The sequence below is a fragment of the Parasteatoda tepidariorum genome, chromosome 2, assembly GCF_982258835.1.
Source record: "Parasteatoda tepidariorum strain Cologne lab strain chromosome 2, Ptep-v5.0, whole genome shotgun sequence".
Lineage (NCBI taxonomy): Eukaryota > Metazoa > Arthropoda > Arachnida > Araneae > Theridiidae > Parasteatoda > Parasteatoda tepidariorum.
Window position 1 is genome coordinate 109,338,982 of NC_141756.1, and position 19,531 is coordinate 109,358,512.

Here is a 19,531-nt window from a genome sequence, read left to right on the forward strand (position 1 = left end):
TTAGAATATTTATTTTTTTAAATTGTAAAAATGCTCTATTAAAAAGATAGACTATTAGTAATTTATTATAGTTAATTTTGTATTGTTCATATATTTATGCTGCATTAAATAAGTTGATTTTTAATTGTGGTGACATAGAGTTTAAAAGTTTCATTAAGTAGTTTAAAATTATTCTTTTAAGGCTTCCATGGTTAAAGCTGTTGCTGCAAACTATTTGAAAGTGCAAAGTTGCTGCTCCAAATCGGTCATAACACACAATTACACCAATTTAATTAATCAAAAAAAAATTTTATTGTTACAGTTTTTGAAAAATACAAGTGCTTATAAAAGCTGGCTTTTTAGATTTTAGCCAGCTTTTTTTAGGCAATTTAAACGAAGAAAAATCAGATCCGCTTTTTTTGGCTTGGCTAAAATCTAGAATCTCTAAATAAAAGGCTACTGACTCAGCATTAATTGACTTTACCTAATAATTGAGCCTCTTCTAGCTCAGTGTTTGAAGGCACTGAGCTTTTATTGTAAAGGACTGGGGTTCATTCTCTAGTGGCAGATTGAAGCTCACCAAAAATCAGATCCGCTTTTTTTGGCTTGGCTAAAATCTAGAATCTCTAAATAAAAGGCTACTGACTCAGCATTAATTGACTTTACCTAATAATTGAGCCTCTTCTAGCTCAGTGTTTGAAGGCACTGAGCTTTTATTGTAAAGGACTGGGGTTCATTCTCTAGTGGCAGATTGAAGCTCACCAAAAATCAGATCCGCTTTTTTTGGCTTGGCTAAAATCTAGAATCTCTAAATAAAAGGCTACTGACTCAGCATTAATTGACTTTACCTAATAATTGAGCCTCTTCTAGCTCAGTGTTTGAAGGCACTGAGATTTTATTGTAAAGGACTGGGGTTTATTTTCTAGTGGCAGATTGAAGCTCACCAAATTGAGATCAATGGGTATCCGTCTGCTTGAGAAGATACTGACCACATTATTACAATGATGTTGTTGATCACAAAATTGTTAAACCTCAACCTTCATGGCCCTCTGACCCACAATGGGTTGTTGTAAGAAGAATTATTTTCAAAATAATTTCTTGGTTAAAAAATACTATTACAGATTGATTAGTGAGAAAAAAAAAAGCTTCAAGTTAGTATTGCTTTTATAAAAAACTATGGACCAACTAAAACTTTATTTTTTAGCAATTTAAGAAGAGAAATTGATTATTAATTTATTGTTTCTGAAGTTTATTATGATTCCAACTTTTTTTTCTAAATGCTGTGTATTAACTTAATTACTTGCAGTTTAAGTGTTTTAATTTTTCTTCCTTTCTCTTACAGTTTTCATCTGGATAACTTCTATTATTCTGAACCTTTTTCTTACTTCTTCTCTCTCTTGGTATTTTCTTTTTTCTATTTTGTGTGAATATCAATGTGTGTGTGATAACTTTTAAAAATCAGTTAAAATTTGCAATTCTTGTTTTTTTATTGTCATTATGTAATTTTTACTCCTTTGACTTTTTCTTGATTGGGAAAAAATTTGAAAATATTTCTTTCTTTCCTGATTTCTAAAATTAGATAGAATAGATATTTTTTCAATAAATGTTGAAATAGTTTTTTATTTGCTTTGTAATTAAAATGTTATTAAATTTTTAATTATTTGCATTTTATTTATATAGAATATATTTTTACAAAGCACTAAATAAGGATTTCCTGGAGATTAAGATTCTTTTCCTCTTAAAATGCTGTCTAACTTTGACCTTTTCTTGAGTTAAAATTTTTTTCTTCCTTTTCTATAAGAGTTTTTTTTTTTTTTTTTTTTTTGCTTTTTTGTGTGATTATTCAATGATTAATAAATGTAAGCTTCAAATCATAACAAATTTAAATAATAAGATGGTAGACAACCAATCTAAAAAATTCTGACGAGAAGTTATTATTAAAAAATGTTTAGAATTGATGTGTCAAGAATGATAAGTCAAGGTTATAAATTTAGCATTTGCATTAGAAAGAACTCTATGAAAGCCTACACTCTCTTTCAGGTTTCGAAATTTACGTTATTGGTCAAGTGGTCCTGTACCTCCGAAATTCAACTCAGACTTCCAAAAAATATTCAGTGGTCCCCTGAACTAGCAAGTAATGTAAAAGAATAGAAAGTTGTCTTGATCTCAAAAACATATATCATCATAACTGAGTTTAAAAAAAAAATTATTTTTCAACTAAACCAATATTTTGTTATTTTTCAACTAAACTGAACCAACTTTTTAAAAATAAAATCTACTCAAGTCCTGTATAGGGACCAGTGAAAATGTTTATGGACCAGCAATATTTATTAATTATATTCCTGAGGACTAGTCTCTACATTGTCTTAATTTTTACCCTTGTATCTCTGTTGAAATTTTTTAATTTTATTTTGAAAATTGTTTGTAATAGGCTTATAAATATTGTATTAGTTTTTAAAAATTAACATATTATATTTGACTCTCTAGCTAAATATTTTAAAAAGAACTATTAACTACTGTGGAATAGGTTTAAATGAATAATTATGTATATATTTTTAAAAGTTTGTTCTGTATTTATTCTTGAAAGGATGTTTCTGATGAGAGATTGAAAAGAACTACTGAACTACTTCAAGGAATCAAGCTGTTTAAGTTATATGGCTGGGAAACAGTTTATGCTCATTTGGTGCAAAAAATTCGAAATAAGGAACTTAAAATTTTAAGAAGTGATGCAGTTTGTGTGGCATTTAATAGTGAGTATAACAAGTTATTGTTTGCTTGTCAAGGTCACTTCTAAACTACTTATGTTTTGAAATTTTAGTTAACTTACATGGTTGAACCTCGTTTTAAGTTAATGAATGAAAGTTAACAACTAAAATGAGAAGAAGAAAAATTGTTAAATGGAAATTATTTTAGCGAAATTTTCCTTTTAAAATTTAGGAATTCTACTTTTGAAAATTTTTATGTAAATAAATATCGAAGATATTTTATAAGTTATAATGTAATAATTTGAATTTATTCTTTGCAAAATGAATCAAATCAACTTTTCAATTCAGCTTTTAGAGTTATTGGCTACCAATTATTTATTTCTCAAAATGATAACACGAATTATTGATTCCTAAACAAAAGGATAAATGAAAACTTGGGTCAGTCTATTGTTGAATCATATTATAATTTTTTTTTCTTCTGAAGGCAGCATGATTTTTATTTAGGTAATAGCAGGTTTTAACGCATCATGCTATTATGTTGTGCGAATACTGGAAACTTGTTAAGTACCTATCTGGAAACTATGCTAAAAAACAGTTTGATGTAAATATGTAATCTTTTAAAAAAGTGTTTATTATTACTATATTGCCCCTAAGCATTTTGAATGCATTTTAAATTAAAAATATTTCTCCCATATTTTTACCTTTTATGCCTGCTTTGAGATTTCCAAACAATTTAGATTTCTTCATTTTCCCCCCCAAAATTATACCAATTTTAAATGGCTTATAGTTTGCTGTAAATAATTGTGTATAACTTTTTTATCTGCTGTTTTTAAAAGCTTGTTTTTAAAGTCACACTGAATTTTTTATTTGTAATATGTTTAAAAATATTTCACAATTTTTAACTGGTCTTCTTCATGTGATACTCTTTAAATCTCTTTATCTTCTTAAAAAGAATATCTATAATAAATTTTATTGTAATAAGAAGACATTTTTTATAAGCCTATTTTTTTGGGATTCAAATAATATATTGACATTTACTTAATTAATGCTTTTTTGATGAGCTTATCTTACTTTTAATTTTTAATATTTTGAATATTAAAAAAAATTACTGATATTTATACTAAAAAAATAATTCTAAGTTGCTGATTTTTATAACTGAATGTATGGTGGTGTAAGTAGTAGAAGTTGTATTAGATTAAGAGATTTATAAAAAAGTGCATATTAAGCAATTTTAAAACATTTTATTTTAATGTGATATTCTAGAAAATATTGTGTGTTATTGGATTTAATCAGCAACATGGAACTCTTGGAGTCTGTTCGAAATTTCTTCAACTTTTGAGACGTTTATAAATTTAAAGTTAACGGTCGTTTGATGGTTCGGGTGTCATTATTATTTTTTTTAATAATAATTCTGTTATCTATCAGAAAAACAAACTACAAAAGAAAATGTCAAAATCTTATTGAATAATAAAATGCAATTCAAAATTTTTACAAACTTAAGTAACATTCCTACTAAATGTTGTTTGATTGTTCTACTTGAATGTGCCAATCAAATTCTCAATTTTTAAATATATATTTTATACAAATTTTTATTTTGATGAAAAAGTGACAAAAAATATTGTCCCTGCAGTGTATTTTGTATTAGAATGAAAAGTTTGTTTTAAAAAAAATTTTAATTCTACACCTTATCATTTATTTAAAACAAAACCTGAAAAAAAGAATATTTCCAATCTTTTCATAAAATGAAACTGATTAAAATTTTCAATTTATTTTCGAACGTCAATCTCAAAAAAGTTTCAAGCAGGCTCGAAAAGCTCTGTGACAAAGAAGTATTGTTTTGGGGTGTAGAAGTTGCATGAAATAAATAATTTAATTAAATCTATCGATTTAGTAATGGTAGAAAGTTTACTTATTTTGATATAAGCTGGCCAGGTGACTAAAAGATCAGCGTGCCTGACTGCAAACCCAATGGTTGCAGATTCAAATCCTGCTCAGGACATGGAAGTTTCTCTCTGTGTTTTGTCCTCTGTTGTATGATGTGTAAATGTGGCACAGGGTTGTCACTCCACAAGGAGAACCTGGAAAATACAGGGAATTTAAAAATCACCTAAAATAACAGGGATGCAAGGAATTTTGATTTTTTCTTAACGAACTGGAGAATTTTTTACTTATTTTTGTCTTTTAAAAATTGGTGACCACTCAAAACGTAATCTATGGGATATTTAACCATTATATTTACTATAGCATTATTTAAGTATGTTCAGCTGTTTTTCCAGCAATTAAAACTAATAAATGTAGTTAGCCCAATATAGCTCACACAAGAGTACAGTAATCGTGGTTTCCTCTTAATATATTGTATATAATATGTACAGGGAATTTTTTTCTCCAGATTTGAGTGGCAACCCTGTAAGCAGCATCCTCTGTCTTAGGTTCACAGGTGCCCACTGGGTAACTTTAAATCAGCGACAGTTTTGGCATCTTTCAAAGCGAAGAACAAGAGTTCAGTATCTGATGTTGAAAAAACAAATACAAAAAAACTTTTTCTGTTATCCAAGCATATTTTTAATAGAATTTTTTTGCTCATGTAAACTTTTGAAGGTTTTTTTCTTTAATTTTATATTAATTCTCTTTCTTTTAATAAAAACAATTTCAAAAGTTATTTTTTAACATAAATTTTCTTCATTTCAGCTTTCATCACTCAAACATCATCAATAATTGTGACACTAGTGGTATGCTATATATTAAATCATTAGTTTTATAGTTTCTTTTTAAAATCAAATTCCACCACATTTAATTTTTTAAAATTTAATAAATATATTTTAACAAAATTTCTTTTTATGTTAGGCATTCTCATTATATTCGAAAATTGAGGGAAGTCCACTCATGCCTGCTGATGTTTTCACAGGTCTAGCGCTATTCAATCAACTTATTGTGCCACTCTACATAATACCTTTTGTCATCCCAATGGTTATCAATGCTGTGGTAAGTCTTATTTTTCTGAAATATTTCATAATTAATTTTTTATCTATTTTAAAGAAGATCAAAAAGTTTGTCAAACAATAAATTCTATTGGTATTTGTGAAATTTTGAAGATATTACCAGTATTTTTAGTATATATTTTTATTTTATTACCAGTATTTGTCGTTTCTTAATTAATAAATGCATGTTTATTATACACTTTTTTTTTCTTTAAGCAGTGCATATTATCACTGCTTAAGAAAAATATTTTTAGTATACATTTTTAATTTATTACCAATATTTGTCTTTTCTTAATTAATAAATGCATGTTTTTTATACACTTTTTTTTCTTTAAGCAATGCATATTATCACTGCTTAAGAAAAAAAGTATTTTTAGTATATGTTTTTATTTTATTGCCAATATTTAACTTTTCTTGATTAATAAATGCATGTTTTTAATACTTTTTTTCTTCAAGCAGTGCATATTATCCTATCTGTCTTTAACTTGAAAATTCTTAATTATATAAAAGTACTTGTCAGTGAATCATTTTTTTATGTATGTATAAAATATTAAATGAATCTATTTAATTCATTCGGAAATACTTTCTTTAGGGGGATAAATCTTTAGGTTAGCTTGGATCAAAAATTTCCAAAGTACACCATTGATATTTCCCCCTCTCTTTTTTTCTTCATCGGACTTAATTTATAGCATAACTGTTTTTTTTTTTTTTTTACTTTGATTAGTAATGCTCAATAAGGCTTCAGGAAGATTTTCGTATCAATACCTGAGCCAAAAAATTTCTGAATTTCGGCAGCAACCAGTCTTGTCATGTGAAACGTTAGAAGGAAAATCACAGAAGAGAGCCGACTCAAAGGGTATAACTTAATGGCGCTAGGCAAACCGTATCATATAAACATATATTAAATTCTGGCACGCCTTTTGCTGCCTCAACACTTTTTTGTGCCCCTTAACCAAGATAATTGGTGCAGACATTTATCATTACTTAAATATCCCCAAGGCTCAAGTGTTCTGGATAAACCATATAAGTTTTTTCATATGTTTTATCCATATAAAAAAACTAAAATTTTTAAAGTGAAAATTATCTTTGTTGTGAAAATTTATAACTTTTGAGATAAATCTAAAATAATCAACCCACTCTATTTCATTGGTTAATTTTTTCCCCCTTTGTTTGTAGGTGAGTACAAGACGTACTCTACAATTTCTAGTTCTTCCTGAGGTTGATTTAACACTTCCATGGAGAGATCACTCAGAAGAACCAGATGCAAAAGTTGAATTTGTCCCAGATAGTGGCAGTGTTCTGGCAAGTTTATATGCTTAACTTTTTTTTTTGTGCAAGTCAGTTTTTTTTTTTAACAAATCTGTCCAGTCTAACTAATTTTCATAGAACCAATTCAATATTTTAAAAGACATTAGTTTTTAATTTCCTTTTATTGTGTTCAGGATAATATTTATGCTGCTTTAATGAACTTATTAAAATGCTCTAATGAAAAGACTAGAAGTTAAAAAAAAGTATATTTTACTGAGTGCAATAAACTATGAATATTAATGAAGCTGAATATTTATAGTACTTCAGAACACTTGCATTTGTTACACAGGGTGAGGAGTGAGTCATCTTTCTCACCATTTTTTCAGATTTAGCCAATAACAAAACGCTATTGTATGAAACTTGCTGTTAACTATCATTCATTAATTTATTATTGAATAACACATCTTTCAATCTCTGTTGGCCTTAAAAACCTATTATTCAGAAAATTGATTTTCGAGACTCGTAGAAATCCGAACAATTCTGAATATGTGACATTCCATTGTATATATTAGAGTGGGTCAAAAAAGTCAGAGTTTTAAGTCTTTTGGCAGTAGTGCAGGAAAAGCTATCAAATACCATCATTTGATGTATGACAAAAGTTTGTAACTCTGAATTAATATATTCTGCTTTTGACCAAAGTTTGTAAAAATTTGTCCGAATAATTTTTAAAGTTATAAAAAAAAAATAATTTATTTTGTTGGTCAGTTAGTGGTAGCATTTAAAATTTATCATTTCTAAACGAAAATATCTTTAAAAAATTTTGGAATTATAACTAAATATCTTCTCCTTTTTATTTGCTTCAATATTTAAATAGCACTATTTATGTAGCAAAATTGAATCTCTTAAATTAATATCTTCTGTTACCTCAATGGACCATTCAGGTGGCAGAAGATGTATCATAGTTTTAAATTTTTATACAGATATTCTCATTTAAAAGTGGCAACATTTAGATGCTACCTCAAATCAATTACCTAAAATATGTGGTTTTTATAATTTTAACCATTTTTTTATAAAATTTTTACAAATTTTGATCTATTGTGATGGCAAATGGTATTCCAGAATTACAAGATTTTGTATACTTTTTATCTATGGTTGTCAGCTACTTATTAGTACTATCACCAAGATGCTTTCACCTACCCTGATAGTGTGGCCAAATTATTATGACAGTTTTTATGCCAAATGAGCTATTGCGTTCCAGTGATACCTGCTTTCTTGGTCTTGGGTATGTGTAGCATCTGATAATGCCTTAGTGCCTGTTGTAACATTATAAACTTTATATTATTTTGTTTTTAGATATATGAAAAAATTTAATTTATCTGTAGCAATCAATGTTTCCTTGATCTAAAGCTTGCATAGCATCTTATGGTGCCAACTGAACACTATATGCTATCAAGATATCCGATATAACTTTTTAATTCGTCACTTTCCTATGTCCTTTAAGATTTCATACATTTGCTTTTTTTCTGTTGGTCATGGATTGTAATGCAATTTTTGATTTATTCTGCCGGTGTACCTTACCTCCGCTAAACGTTTCTTGCAACATTTTGAGACATTTCTTATGTGTATGTATATATACATATACGCATATATATACTAAAAAGTCAAACAGGCTGCTGTACTTCAGTAAGAACGCACCATTAGTTTATTTCCTTCATCCTCTTCTATTTTCAAATTTTGTAATCTGGCAAACATTTTAAATTATTTTTGAAAAATACCTGTAAATGTGAGTACATTTGAATTCACATAACATTTTGAGTTTTATTCTGTATTTTCTTGAATTTTTATTATCTATTGTTTTGTTTTGCTTTTTTTTTATTTTGCTTTTTTTTTCTTAATAGGTTCTATTTTCGTTTCAATTTTTTTGGTGCTCCTCACACTACTGTATTGATATCTTTTGCTTTGGCTACATTAATGCAATATTTGAAAGCACTATTTTTTCAGATGGAATCGTGCGAGCTGATGACGAGATTATATCCCTTCCTAATTTTTTTAACTGTAAAATTTTTTTAAATTTATGATTTTTTTTTTTAAAATTTAATTTTTTTTCTGTTGAGAAACATTTATATCTTTTTCCTTGTTTACTCTTTATTTTTATTTTATTTTGTGAATTCTATGTACTTGCAGCTTATGCACAGTAAGACAAAGAAAACTTATTATTTTTCTTAATTTTTTTCATTAATCGCTTTTCTTTTATCCTTTTTGTCTTTATTATGCTATATATATATATATATATATATATATATATATATATATATATATATATATATATATATATATATATATATATATATATATATATATATATATATATATATATATATATATATATATATATATGCACACATCTATTTATGTTCTTTTGGTATGTAAGAAATTTAGTAATTATGTTACATATAAGGATATAAATATAATTTCAGTTGCAAGTGAAAGAGAATTCATTTGAAAGCAAAGGATACCTGTCAGAAGAAGGAGTGTTCCTCCCTGAATTCTATAATTATCCCCCTCTTGAAGAGAATAACTCTCCTTTCAATTAAATATTTTACTCATGATTTGATACATTACAGTGTTCCAACTTTAAGAGACGTACAGATTCCTGCTGGTAATTATTATTATACTCTGTTCTTATATTACTTTGCTACTATTTTTAAAATTATTGAAACTGAGGTTAAATATTAAAAAAATAATTATTGCTACATGTACTCAAATGTTTATATATTTAATTTAAAGTATGTATGAATTGAGTAGTAAATTTTTTGGACCGGTTAAAAGTTTGTTTGATTCTATTGGAGAAGGAGCATATGTAGACAATTTTAATAATTTTGTTAATTATTAGTCTAAATTTTTCTGCAATTTTTAGCAAATTCAAGATTAAAACTTTATATTTTCATATATAATTTTCAGATCAAACACACTTGATTGTTAGGTATTAGGTAAATTTTAAAACAAGTCTATGGTAGAAAAGTAGATTTTTCTTATTTTTTCCAATTGCTGTTTTAGATTAATTTTATTCATTGTTTTAAAAACTTGGAAAAATTATCTTATGGTTGGTTATGCTTATTACAGATTTTAATATTTGCATTTCTTTAAATGACCAATTATTGGCTTAATGACTAAATTTGACTAGTATGGACGCAAAGTTGTTGGGCTATAGTGGAAATAAAGAAAAGAGTGTTGGTTAAATATTAACACATCATATGTTTAGGGATTTTATTTATTAAATTAGTTTCATACTGTAAAAAAAAAAATTTTTGAAATTTATTCTTCGTTTCTAGCTTTTATTAAATTCGATTTAATTTTGAACAATAAAAATTTTAAACAATAAGCTTGTTCTCCAATAATTTTAGATTTTTTTTTTAATAAAAATGATAAACAAATGAATTATTATTAAAAATGATAACCAAATGATAAAAATGATTTTTTAAATAGCAACTTAACTCTAGAAAGTCTGAACATTGCTAGAAAGACAACCTAGTTTACCTCAATAAACTGATCCAAAATTTCAAATTATACTCATAATTAATTTAATAAAAACTATTATAATGCTTGATCAAAAAAATTCTATGGTCTTTTATTGTATTTGGTTATCAAAAATATTTGACTAAATGGAACATCGACTTTTCAATAATATTTAAATATTAGTATCTCAGATAATTTAGTTTCCTTTTCTCTTTAAATAGTTATCATGCATCTATTGAAATAATTTTGTTTTTTAATGAAATTGGGGTACCTTATGCTTACTGAAGAGTATCTTATACCCAAACCTACCTACCTGGGGTTATAGGATACCTACCAAAATACCAAAGGGCCCACTCTGGCCCCTTCTATCATTCTAGATATAAGGTTCTATAAGTGCCTTATAATGAATAATTAAATAAGCACTTAAATTGGATCAAATTATGAAAGTCATAAATTTTCAACATTTTCAGTAGGTTACTGTTTTAATTGCTGAGCACCAAAAAAACAAGAGAGACCAAATTAACCCCATCCGTCATTTTAGTGTCAAGATAACATGAAAAATGTAATAACTAACTGTATCTTCCAATATAAAACTCTTTTTTGCTGATTTATCTTAATATAAAATTCAAGTTTTTATGATTAAAAGTTGTTATATAGGATTAAAATTCAGTTGGAACTTTTTTACACAAACATAGAAAAGTAATGTAAATTTACTTCTGAAATAAATTAACTAGAATGCATTGTGTTATTGCTTAATAAGAGTTATGTTATTTGTTATTAGCATTTTAAAAAGTAAGTTCATTATCAAAATGGTTAATTTCTTTCTTATAATTTCTTCTTAAATTTGACTAAATTTCTGCTTTATGAAAAAAGCTGAAATTTGACTAAATTTCTGCTTTATGAAAAAAGCTGAAATTTGATTAAATCTCTGCTTTATGAAAAAAAGCATGAAATGATATGTTTATTGTGGGATATAGTTCATAATGTAAATTGTTTATTTTAGGTAGGTTAACTATTGTTGTTGGACCCATAGGCAGTGGAAAATCATCCCTTTTATCTGCAATTATTGGAGAACTTCACCAGATAAGTGGATCAGTTAACTGGAACAGGTTTGCTTACTGTTTGTTAATGATATTTCTCAATGTTAATAATAATTTCTACAGCTCAATAAATGGTGCTTTGTGCAGTAATGTAAAACCATTAATTGTAATCAGTGTCTTCTATGGCACTATACGTGAACATCTTCCATATTTTGCTATTAAATATATTATGTTAAAGGCATTTGTAATGATTTAATCAGTATTTTACACTGTTTATTAATGAAGTTGATCATTTTTAAATAACACACAAATACTGCACATAAACAGGGATGCCATTCTTTTATTGCTATTATGACGAACCTTCTTCAGATTCAAAACACAAAATGGGAAAAAGAAAATGGCCAGATGCAAATATTATACTTCAAAAAGAAAGGGGAAAAAAAGGATTGACTTACAGGGTTTTTGACCTTGAAGAAGTTGCTTCATTATATTAGCCAGCCAATTATATGTCTGTTTATTGGACACTATTTGTGCTTTTGCACTTTATTGTGACTTAACATTTATATGCAGCTCAAACTTGATCTTTCTTAAATTTGATAATGTTGTTTGGATTTTATTATTAAATTTACTTAAGCATAATTACTATTTATTAATTATAAGTTTTAAACTTAACTGATAATGTATCTAATAAAAGTATCTTATAATGTATTTAAGTGTTTACTCAATTCCAATGAATAAAGAAATTATAATTTAATGTTTTTATCTAGTTTTATGTTAATAACTAGTCCAAGTTATTTTTTTCTTCTATGAATAAATAAAAAAATTATACATGTGTCCTTCTTTTTCTTTTTTTTTTAAAGATGGTTTTATACGTGTAAGGTAGGATGAAAAATATAATTTAAAATTTTCTTGTGACTATAATAAGCATCAGAGTGCCATCTTATCAAATTTTGCTTCCATTTTTTTAATCATTTCTTAAAGCTTTGTATTTTAATAATCTCACCACAGTAGTGGTATTTTTCTGATATAAAAGGTCAACATTGTAATGTATTTTTAAATAATTCGATATTAATATATAATTGTAAATCATAGCTTTATGTGTGAAATATTTTTAATAATAACAGTAATTTTAATTATAATAAAGACTGTACTTTCAATATATTATTTGTTCACAATGTCTTGATGCAAAGAATATGTTCCTCTTCCTAAATTTCATTATGTTTTTCACTTGTGTGACCTAAGACAATAAGAAAAAAGCTTATCAAATTTGCATCACTAATTTTAAATAAATCTAATTACAAAATCTAAGTAATAAATCTAATTATAAATCTAAATAATCATAAAATAAATCTAATTATTTTTTTTATGAAAAAGATTTGCTTAACCCTCCAAGCATTATGCATCTCAACGAAGCTTTGTTCTGGTATGCTGCATTTCAGTTAAATTACTTGGGATGTAACAGATTTGCTATGCAGGAAAGCAACTACTTTAAAGGATGTGAAAATCTTGATCAACTGCTCAACGACTTTTGAAATTTTAAATATTTGAAAAATAAATTATCAATCTAAAAATGAATGTAAGAGAATTGCTTTATATTGAAAAATGTTAATTGTAGCTTTAAGAAAGATAGTTTCTGAATTATAAACTGATTTCTGATTTTTGAAATATAAAATTTGCCTTTTTTTATGGTATCTATCTTTTACAGCTCTCCTCTCATTGCTTATGTACCACAAAAACCATGGCTTGTTAATGCAACACTCAAAGAAAATATTTTGTTTGGTCAGCCATATGATGGGCGAAGGTTAGTGCATTATATTTTATGTGAAAATAAACTCTTATTTGTCCATATATATATAAACAGTCTACTACTTCACATTGTACTAGCTATACAACATACCTGCCAACTCTTCCGGATTTTCCGGAAGATTTTATTTTCATATTTAAAGTGGTAGTAATTATATACTATTTTTTCTTTCATAATCTTAATTTTTAAATGATATTGATCACCACAATTCTTACAAAAATTAAGCACATATATTAATATGCGTTACTATCATGGTTGTCAACTTAAATTTCTCAAATACAACGTATTTGTTTGCTTAAAATCGAAGTTTTAATTCCATTTTAATACCACTGGGAAAAATTATAATGGAAGGGATTAAAAGTTGGCAGGTATGATACAATGTGAATAAAACACAAGTAATGCCACAAAAATAGACATTCTTTCATTTTAGTTGTGTAATCAAGATGTCAGATTATGTAAGGCTAATTAGATTAAAGTGGATTTAATCAGGGTCTGATTATAGCCTAGGCCCAATAGACATGGGCCTAGGGCCCACAATTTCTGAGGGGCCACAAAAATTAGTAAAACGTCTAATGTAATGTGGGCTAGCTATGTGTTTGTTTAAGTATTAAATAAAAAATAATTTCAGCTTACAATAAAAAAAAATTCAGCTAATCAGTGACTTTCAGCGAAAATCGCTGATTTCAATTGTTTGTGGTCACCAAACTATTTTTATTTTGACATAACATGTTTTGTTGTTTTATATTTTGCTTGAATTTATAGATACATAAACTTTATCTTTGAAAAACAATCTTCAATTGTCTGCTTTCAAAATTTCTTAGAATGTTTCTCTTAAATCATGCAGTTCAATAGATTTTTTTTCATTATTAGGACTACTCTTCAGTAATTTAATTTCAAAATATTTTGTAAGGGGCCCAGAGAATTTGGTGGGCCTTGGGCCTGAATTGGTCTTGATCGGTCCCTGGATTTAATATTCTGATTTTTTAAGTTTATGTTTCATGCTCTTAAATCGCACTGTAAGGTTGTGTTTTGTTTGTACAAATTATGCTAAACGTGACTGACAAAAAATTTAGTAAGTACCCTAGTTATTAAAATCAGCTGGAGGATCTTTCAGATGATGAAATTTGATTTGTTAACAGGGAAGAGAACTGTTTTTTTTTTTTAAACTGAAATGTATTCAAAATTTTAACAATTTGGGGACTTTTCTGTGATATTAAGTTAAAACAATTTAACAAAGTTTTTATATATATATATATATATATATATATATATATATATATATATATATATATACATATAAACTTTTATTCCGTTTCAACATCAACCCAGGTAAGAAATTTTAAATATTTTTGCCCATTAGATAGTTTATCATAAAGCAACTTATAAATTCATGCATTTCAAAATCAGATATCTGTGATGTAATGGTACATCACTTCATTTTAACCTTTAAATAAGTTGCTTACCATAAATGACAATTAAAAAGTACAATTTCCTGATGTTCAACTGCTCATCAGTTACATTGATCATTCTGTTGATTCTTTTGTAATATTTTTTCTCCTTTTTATGTGTTTACTGTGAGTGTATGACTTTCAATGTTCAACTCCATACCATTGGAACTTTGAACACAATCCAGAAGACTTCTAGATCAAACTAGCCTTTGTGGAGAACTTTTTATTGGAACTAACCCTCATTTACGTTAGATGGAGGGAAAAAAATCTAAGAATCCCACAGTTAGCCTGATGGCAAAGAGATTCTAACCCATGATCCGTCTACCGCTGAGGATATTTTATGTCAGTACTGTGATCGGTTCGAGCCGGATGCAGCATTCTTTTCAACCAACTATCGCTGAGATTCCCTGTTAACCTCATTGGGAGGAAAGACCTCTATCCCTTGAGCCACCGTTCCGCTACAATTTACATTGTAAATTTTAAGATCTAATTAAACTATATTGACATGTCATGACAAGCCAGTGATCATGTGGCATATTGACAGTGCTGATTCTTTCTTGCTTCTTGCAGTGCTGACTGATTATTTTTGGCTGATGACTTGGTTTTGAGGTTTCCTTTCAATCAATTAATAAAAAGAATGTGTAAAACTTTCAAAATATTTTCTTCTAACTTTGACTTGTTTCCTTTATAATCCGGTTGTATTTTATATGATTTTGAAACAGGTACCACCAAGTGATCCAAGCTTGTGCTTTGCAACCTGACATAGATTTATTGCCTGCTAGAGACATGACTTAAATCGGTGAAAGGGGCCTGAATCTCAGCGGGGGACAGAAACAAAGAATTGCTCTTGCTAGAGCTTTTTATTCTCCTGCACGACTTGTTTTGCTAGTAAGTATGTCGGCTTAATCATAAAGGAATCTATTCAACTTACATAACTAAATTAGTAAGAGAAGTTATTTATAGACAACTTAATATTTCTTTAATACCTTTCTATTTATTAAAAGCATGGTATTGAAAGAAATACTTCATATATATATATATATATATATATATATATATATATAAAACTTCAACTTTACATCCACACTGAAAGCGAAATTGATTTAATTTTTACTGAATCCTCATTTGAAATTTTAATTAATCCTAAGCCACATTCTTTAATTTACAGAACGGTTTTAAAATGTTAGCATATTTGTTTGATTAGAGAAATTTATAGTTAAAGATTTAACATGGTGTGAAAGCCTGTAAAATATTTTATAACTTTCAATATATCATTTTCTTTGTTTTCTTTAAAGTTTATTTTAAAATATTACACTTCTCTGTCATCTATTGAAGTTAGGACGATAGCTTTACCTTAATGAATGAATGGTGATCATTGACATTGAATGATGGTAGGCATTCTATATTTTTTTTAAGACTTAAAATTAAAAAAAATTTTTTTTATAAAAGATCAAGAAAGACTGGTAAAAATATTAAATAATCAATATTTACAAGCTTAAAATTTTAAAAATATAGACTGATGTTTCAAAAAATTTAATTTATTTGTTTTATTTATATATATATTTATCTTGTCTGTATTAATAAGCAAAGAAATTTTAATTTTCAATTGTACTTATTTTTTTAATGAAAGCTTAATTCCCAATTTCCTAATTTATAGAAAGTGTATTGTATTTTTCAGTTACTTAAAATTAGTCAGTCTTTATATGTTATGGTATTATACAGTCATTGTATGATACAGGGCTGCTGTGTTCGCTAACAGTGATCCGGAAGTTTCCGGAGATCGAAGGTCCAGACGTTTCAAAAAATCATTGATCACAGAAGTTTCCAGAAATCAAATTTTCAAAAGTGGAACTTAAAAACACAATTTATTTTGTTTGTAAGGGAGAGCCAGATACATTTTTTATCAGTAAAAAGTTATAATCATAAACTCAAGAAAGTAAGACATATTTGTAAATTTTAATTACTTCTCCTAGAAAAACCTAATTTAAATTTTTTTCAATTGAAATTTTTCTTTTTTAAACTCGGGAAATTTTCCGGAATTTTGACTTGGGCTCACAATCACCCCTGATGATGTAAAAACTGCCAAATATTCAATTGTTAATCACAAACCAACTTAAAATTTTAAAAAAGCTAGACTGTTATTTAGAAGTTTGAACTGATTTTTTTTTTTTTGTTCAGTGCTTTTCTCTTCTTTTTAAAGAATTTTTACTTTAAATTGCTGCGTCAAATATTTTAACATTATTAGATTCCTACTCATTTGGTTTCAATTTTAATAAAAACTTAATACCTATTTTTTTTTATAGAATTTATGTTGATATAACTTCAGAATGAAATACTTTTCAAATAATACTTAAGTCACAATCTATGAATGATGAAAACTATTTAATATTATATTGTGCATCATCTACTAGTTAAATTTCAGATAAAATTTAAACCGCTGCACACTGTATATCGAAATTATTATTTTAATATTCATTTTTAGTAATATTTAAGAATCAGGAATTCTTTTCTTTTTTCATATTTACTTCTGCTAGTTTTTCTTATTTCCATAAAACTTTCTGGAGATTAAAATTGACTTGTGATTAAAACTTCAACGAACAAATCAGTTATAAATTTGGTATGCAATTATAGGTACTGTTAATGGAATCCTGCACAATAAAGAAACAAGGTACCCCCAAAGAAATGGAAAGCCTTTTGCAGGATGTCAATTTTAATATGAAGAAACCCAAAAAGGCATATATGAGTGATAATAGTCAAGCTGAAGGTATATCAAAGGAAAGACATAAGCTTGTTTGTCTAATATCCAGGCAACAACTCTACAGAATAGTGTCTACTCAGGTAATGTTCTTTTGGATTGATTAATGGGATACCTGCAAGTAACGTTGTGTGGGTATATCGACCCTAATCGGTTTTTGAAACGTGGCATTTGTTTTTTTCCGCAACTGTTCTCTCCATTATATTTCGAGTAAGCCAAGCCTGTCAAGTATCAATTCTCCTATGTGACGCATTCTATATTCTTTCACAAAGATTTCAATTCTTTTACTATATATTTCTTACTTAACACAGACAGGCATAAAGCCATGTAGAACATAAACAAACTATTTATGCATTGTAGTTGCCATGTACATCGAATTAAAATATCACTGTTACAATATAATACATTAACAAATAATAATTATAAGTTAATGAATTATATTTTACCAAATTTGATGTGCAATATGGCATTGTATTTAACTAACATTCTAACTTATGTAGATAAGCTTTAGTTAAGCATAATGAAATATGCAAAAAAGAAATGGTTTTTTGGTAAAGCAGTAATTAATATTTTTAAACATTCCAAAACAATTTCATGGTTTTATTTGGATATTATCTGGAAGTATTAAGTATTTTAGAGCTTCTATAAATTAAAAATTAATATGCAACTTATTTGTTTTTATGTTTGGGTTTAAATCAGTTTTATCAAAGAGGTGCACAACCTGGGGTTCTCAATTAGGCAATGGAGCATCTCCTTTGCAACTAAAAATAAATTGAAAACCTGTGTAACTAATATGAAAAATTTAAAACTGTTTTTCACACTATTTTAATAAATTGAGAAGAAAACAATGAAATATAAGGTTAAAATGTGTATTAAATCTTTTGACACCACAATATTTTTTTTTAACTTTCTGTAATTGAAACAAGTATATAATTGAAACAAGTATAAAACAAATTTAACTCAAAGATTTAGATTTATTTAAAAATTAAGAAAGTAGTTGTGTACAGGAAAATAAATGTTTTGAAATTTTTCCTCGGTGAACAAAAAAGTTAAAAAGCATGTATGTTATGCATCTCTATTTTAAAATTTACATTACTAATATCCCAAACTCTTAAATTTCATTATATTTTAAGTTTATTCATACAACTTTTGTGTAATAAAACTTGCAATTTTTAAATTAATGAAAAAGAATGAAGTTATGATTCTGAATGAAATTTTTTTTAGTTTTTTTACCTTATTATCTATTCTTATTATCCAACTATTCTCTTTTTGGGGGGGATAGGGGGTTTTGCATTCTTTTAACTTTTTCACCATGTGCATTGTCTGATTTTTTTCCCTTTTATGCTGTCTGAAAAATGTATTATATGCCAAGATTGGTTTTTCGCACCTTAATAACTACGTCATACTAATTATTTTAGACTCCTTTAAATAACCGAAAAGTTTTTAAATATGTATATATTTCAGGATATTAAGCCAAGAGCCAGAATGGTTTCACTTAGTCAGCAAATGTCTCACAATCCTTCCAGTCCCTTGCCTTGCCACGATTGGGGTGACCATGATGATCCTCTTCTGATCCAGACAATCCTGATACTGGTCACAAGCTCCTGAATCGCATGAAGTCTGTCGAGAGTTTGAGGTCTAGGTCGAGTGCAAGCTCTGCAAGTGTAGTTAGAAGGTCGTGGAAGTGCCCTCCATCAAGGTTGAATTCCAGGATATCAACTAGAACTGATGATCTCATTGAAGAAGAAGAGGAGGAAGATAATACTGAAGGTATGTGGTTTAGATTAATACGTGTAATGGAGATTTCTAAAATAATTATATTGTTTTATTGTTTAAAGATGTAACTAGCATTTTTTTTAAATGTACTTTAGTGTGAAGCATCTTTGTATATTATTTCATTGCTTGAAAAGTGCTTAAAAGGTGCTTATTTTTGTTGAATAATTTGGCTACGCACCCTGACTTTCATTTAATTTTGTCTTTTATTTATTAGCAAATGTATACTTGTCTAAATGTAATGTTGAAATTATTTATTGATAATAGAATTTTATCATTTTTTTA

The 19,531-nt window shown here is 27.2% G+C and overlaps 1 protein-coding gene across 1 annotated transcript in view; it reads left to right on the forward strand.

Annotated features, from left to right (window-relative positions):
* Positions 1 to 19,531, forward strand: part of LOC139427310 (ATP-binding cassette sub-family C member 8) — a 67,197-nt gene that overhangs the window by 39,150 nt on the left and 8,516 nt on the right. Inside the window, 12 exon segments of the mRNA XM_087156693.1 lie at positions 2,567 to 2,729; positions 5,373 to 5,413; positions 5,529 to 5,666; positions 6,839 to 6,964; positions 9,388 to 9,486; positions 9,488 to 9,569; positions 11,430 to 11,535; positions 13,172 to 13,267; positions 15,441 to 15,606; positions 17,350 to 17,556; positions 18,938 to 19,040; positions 19,043 to 19,243. Coding sequence (XP_087012819.1) covers positions 2,567 to 2,729; positions 5,373 to 5,413; positions 5,529 to 5,666; positions 6,839 to 6,964; positions 9,388 to 9,486; positions 9,488 to 9,569; positions 11,430 to 11,535; positions 13,172 to 13,267; positions 15,441 to 15,606; positions 17,350 to 17,556; positions 18,938 to 19,040; positions 19,043 to 19,243 — 1,528 coding nt within the window.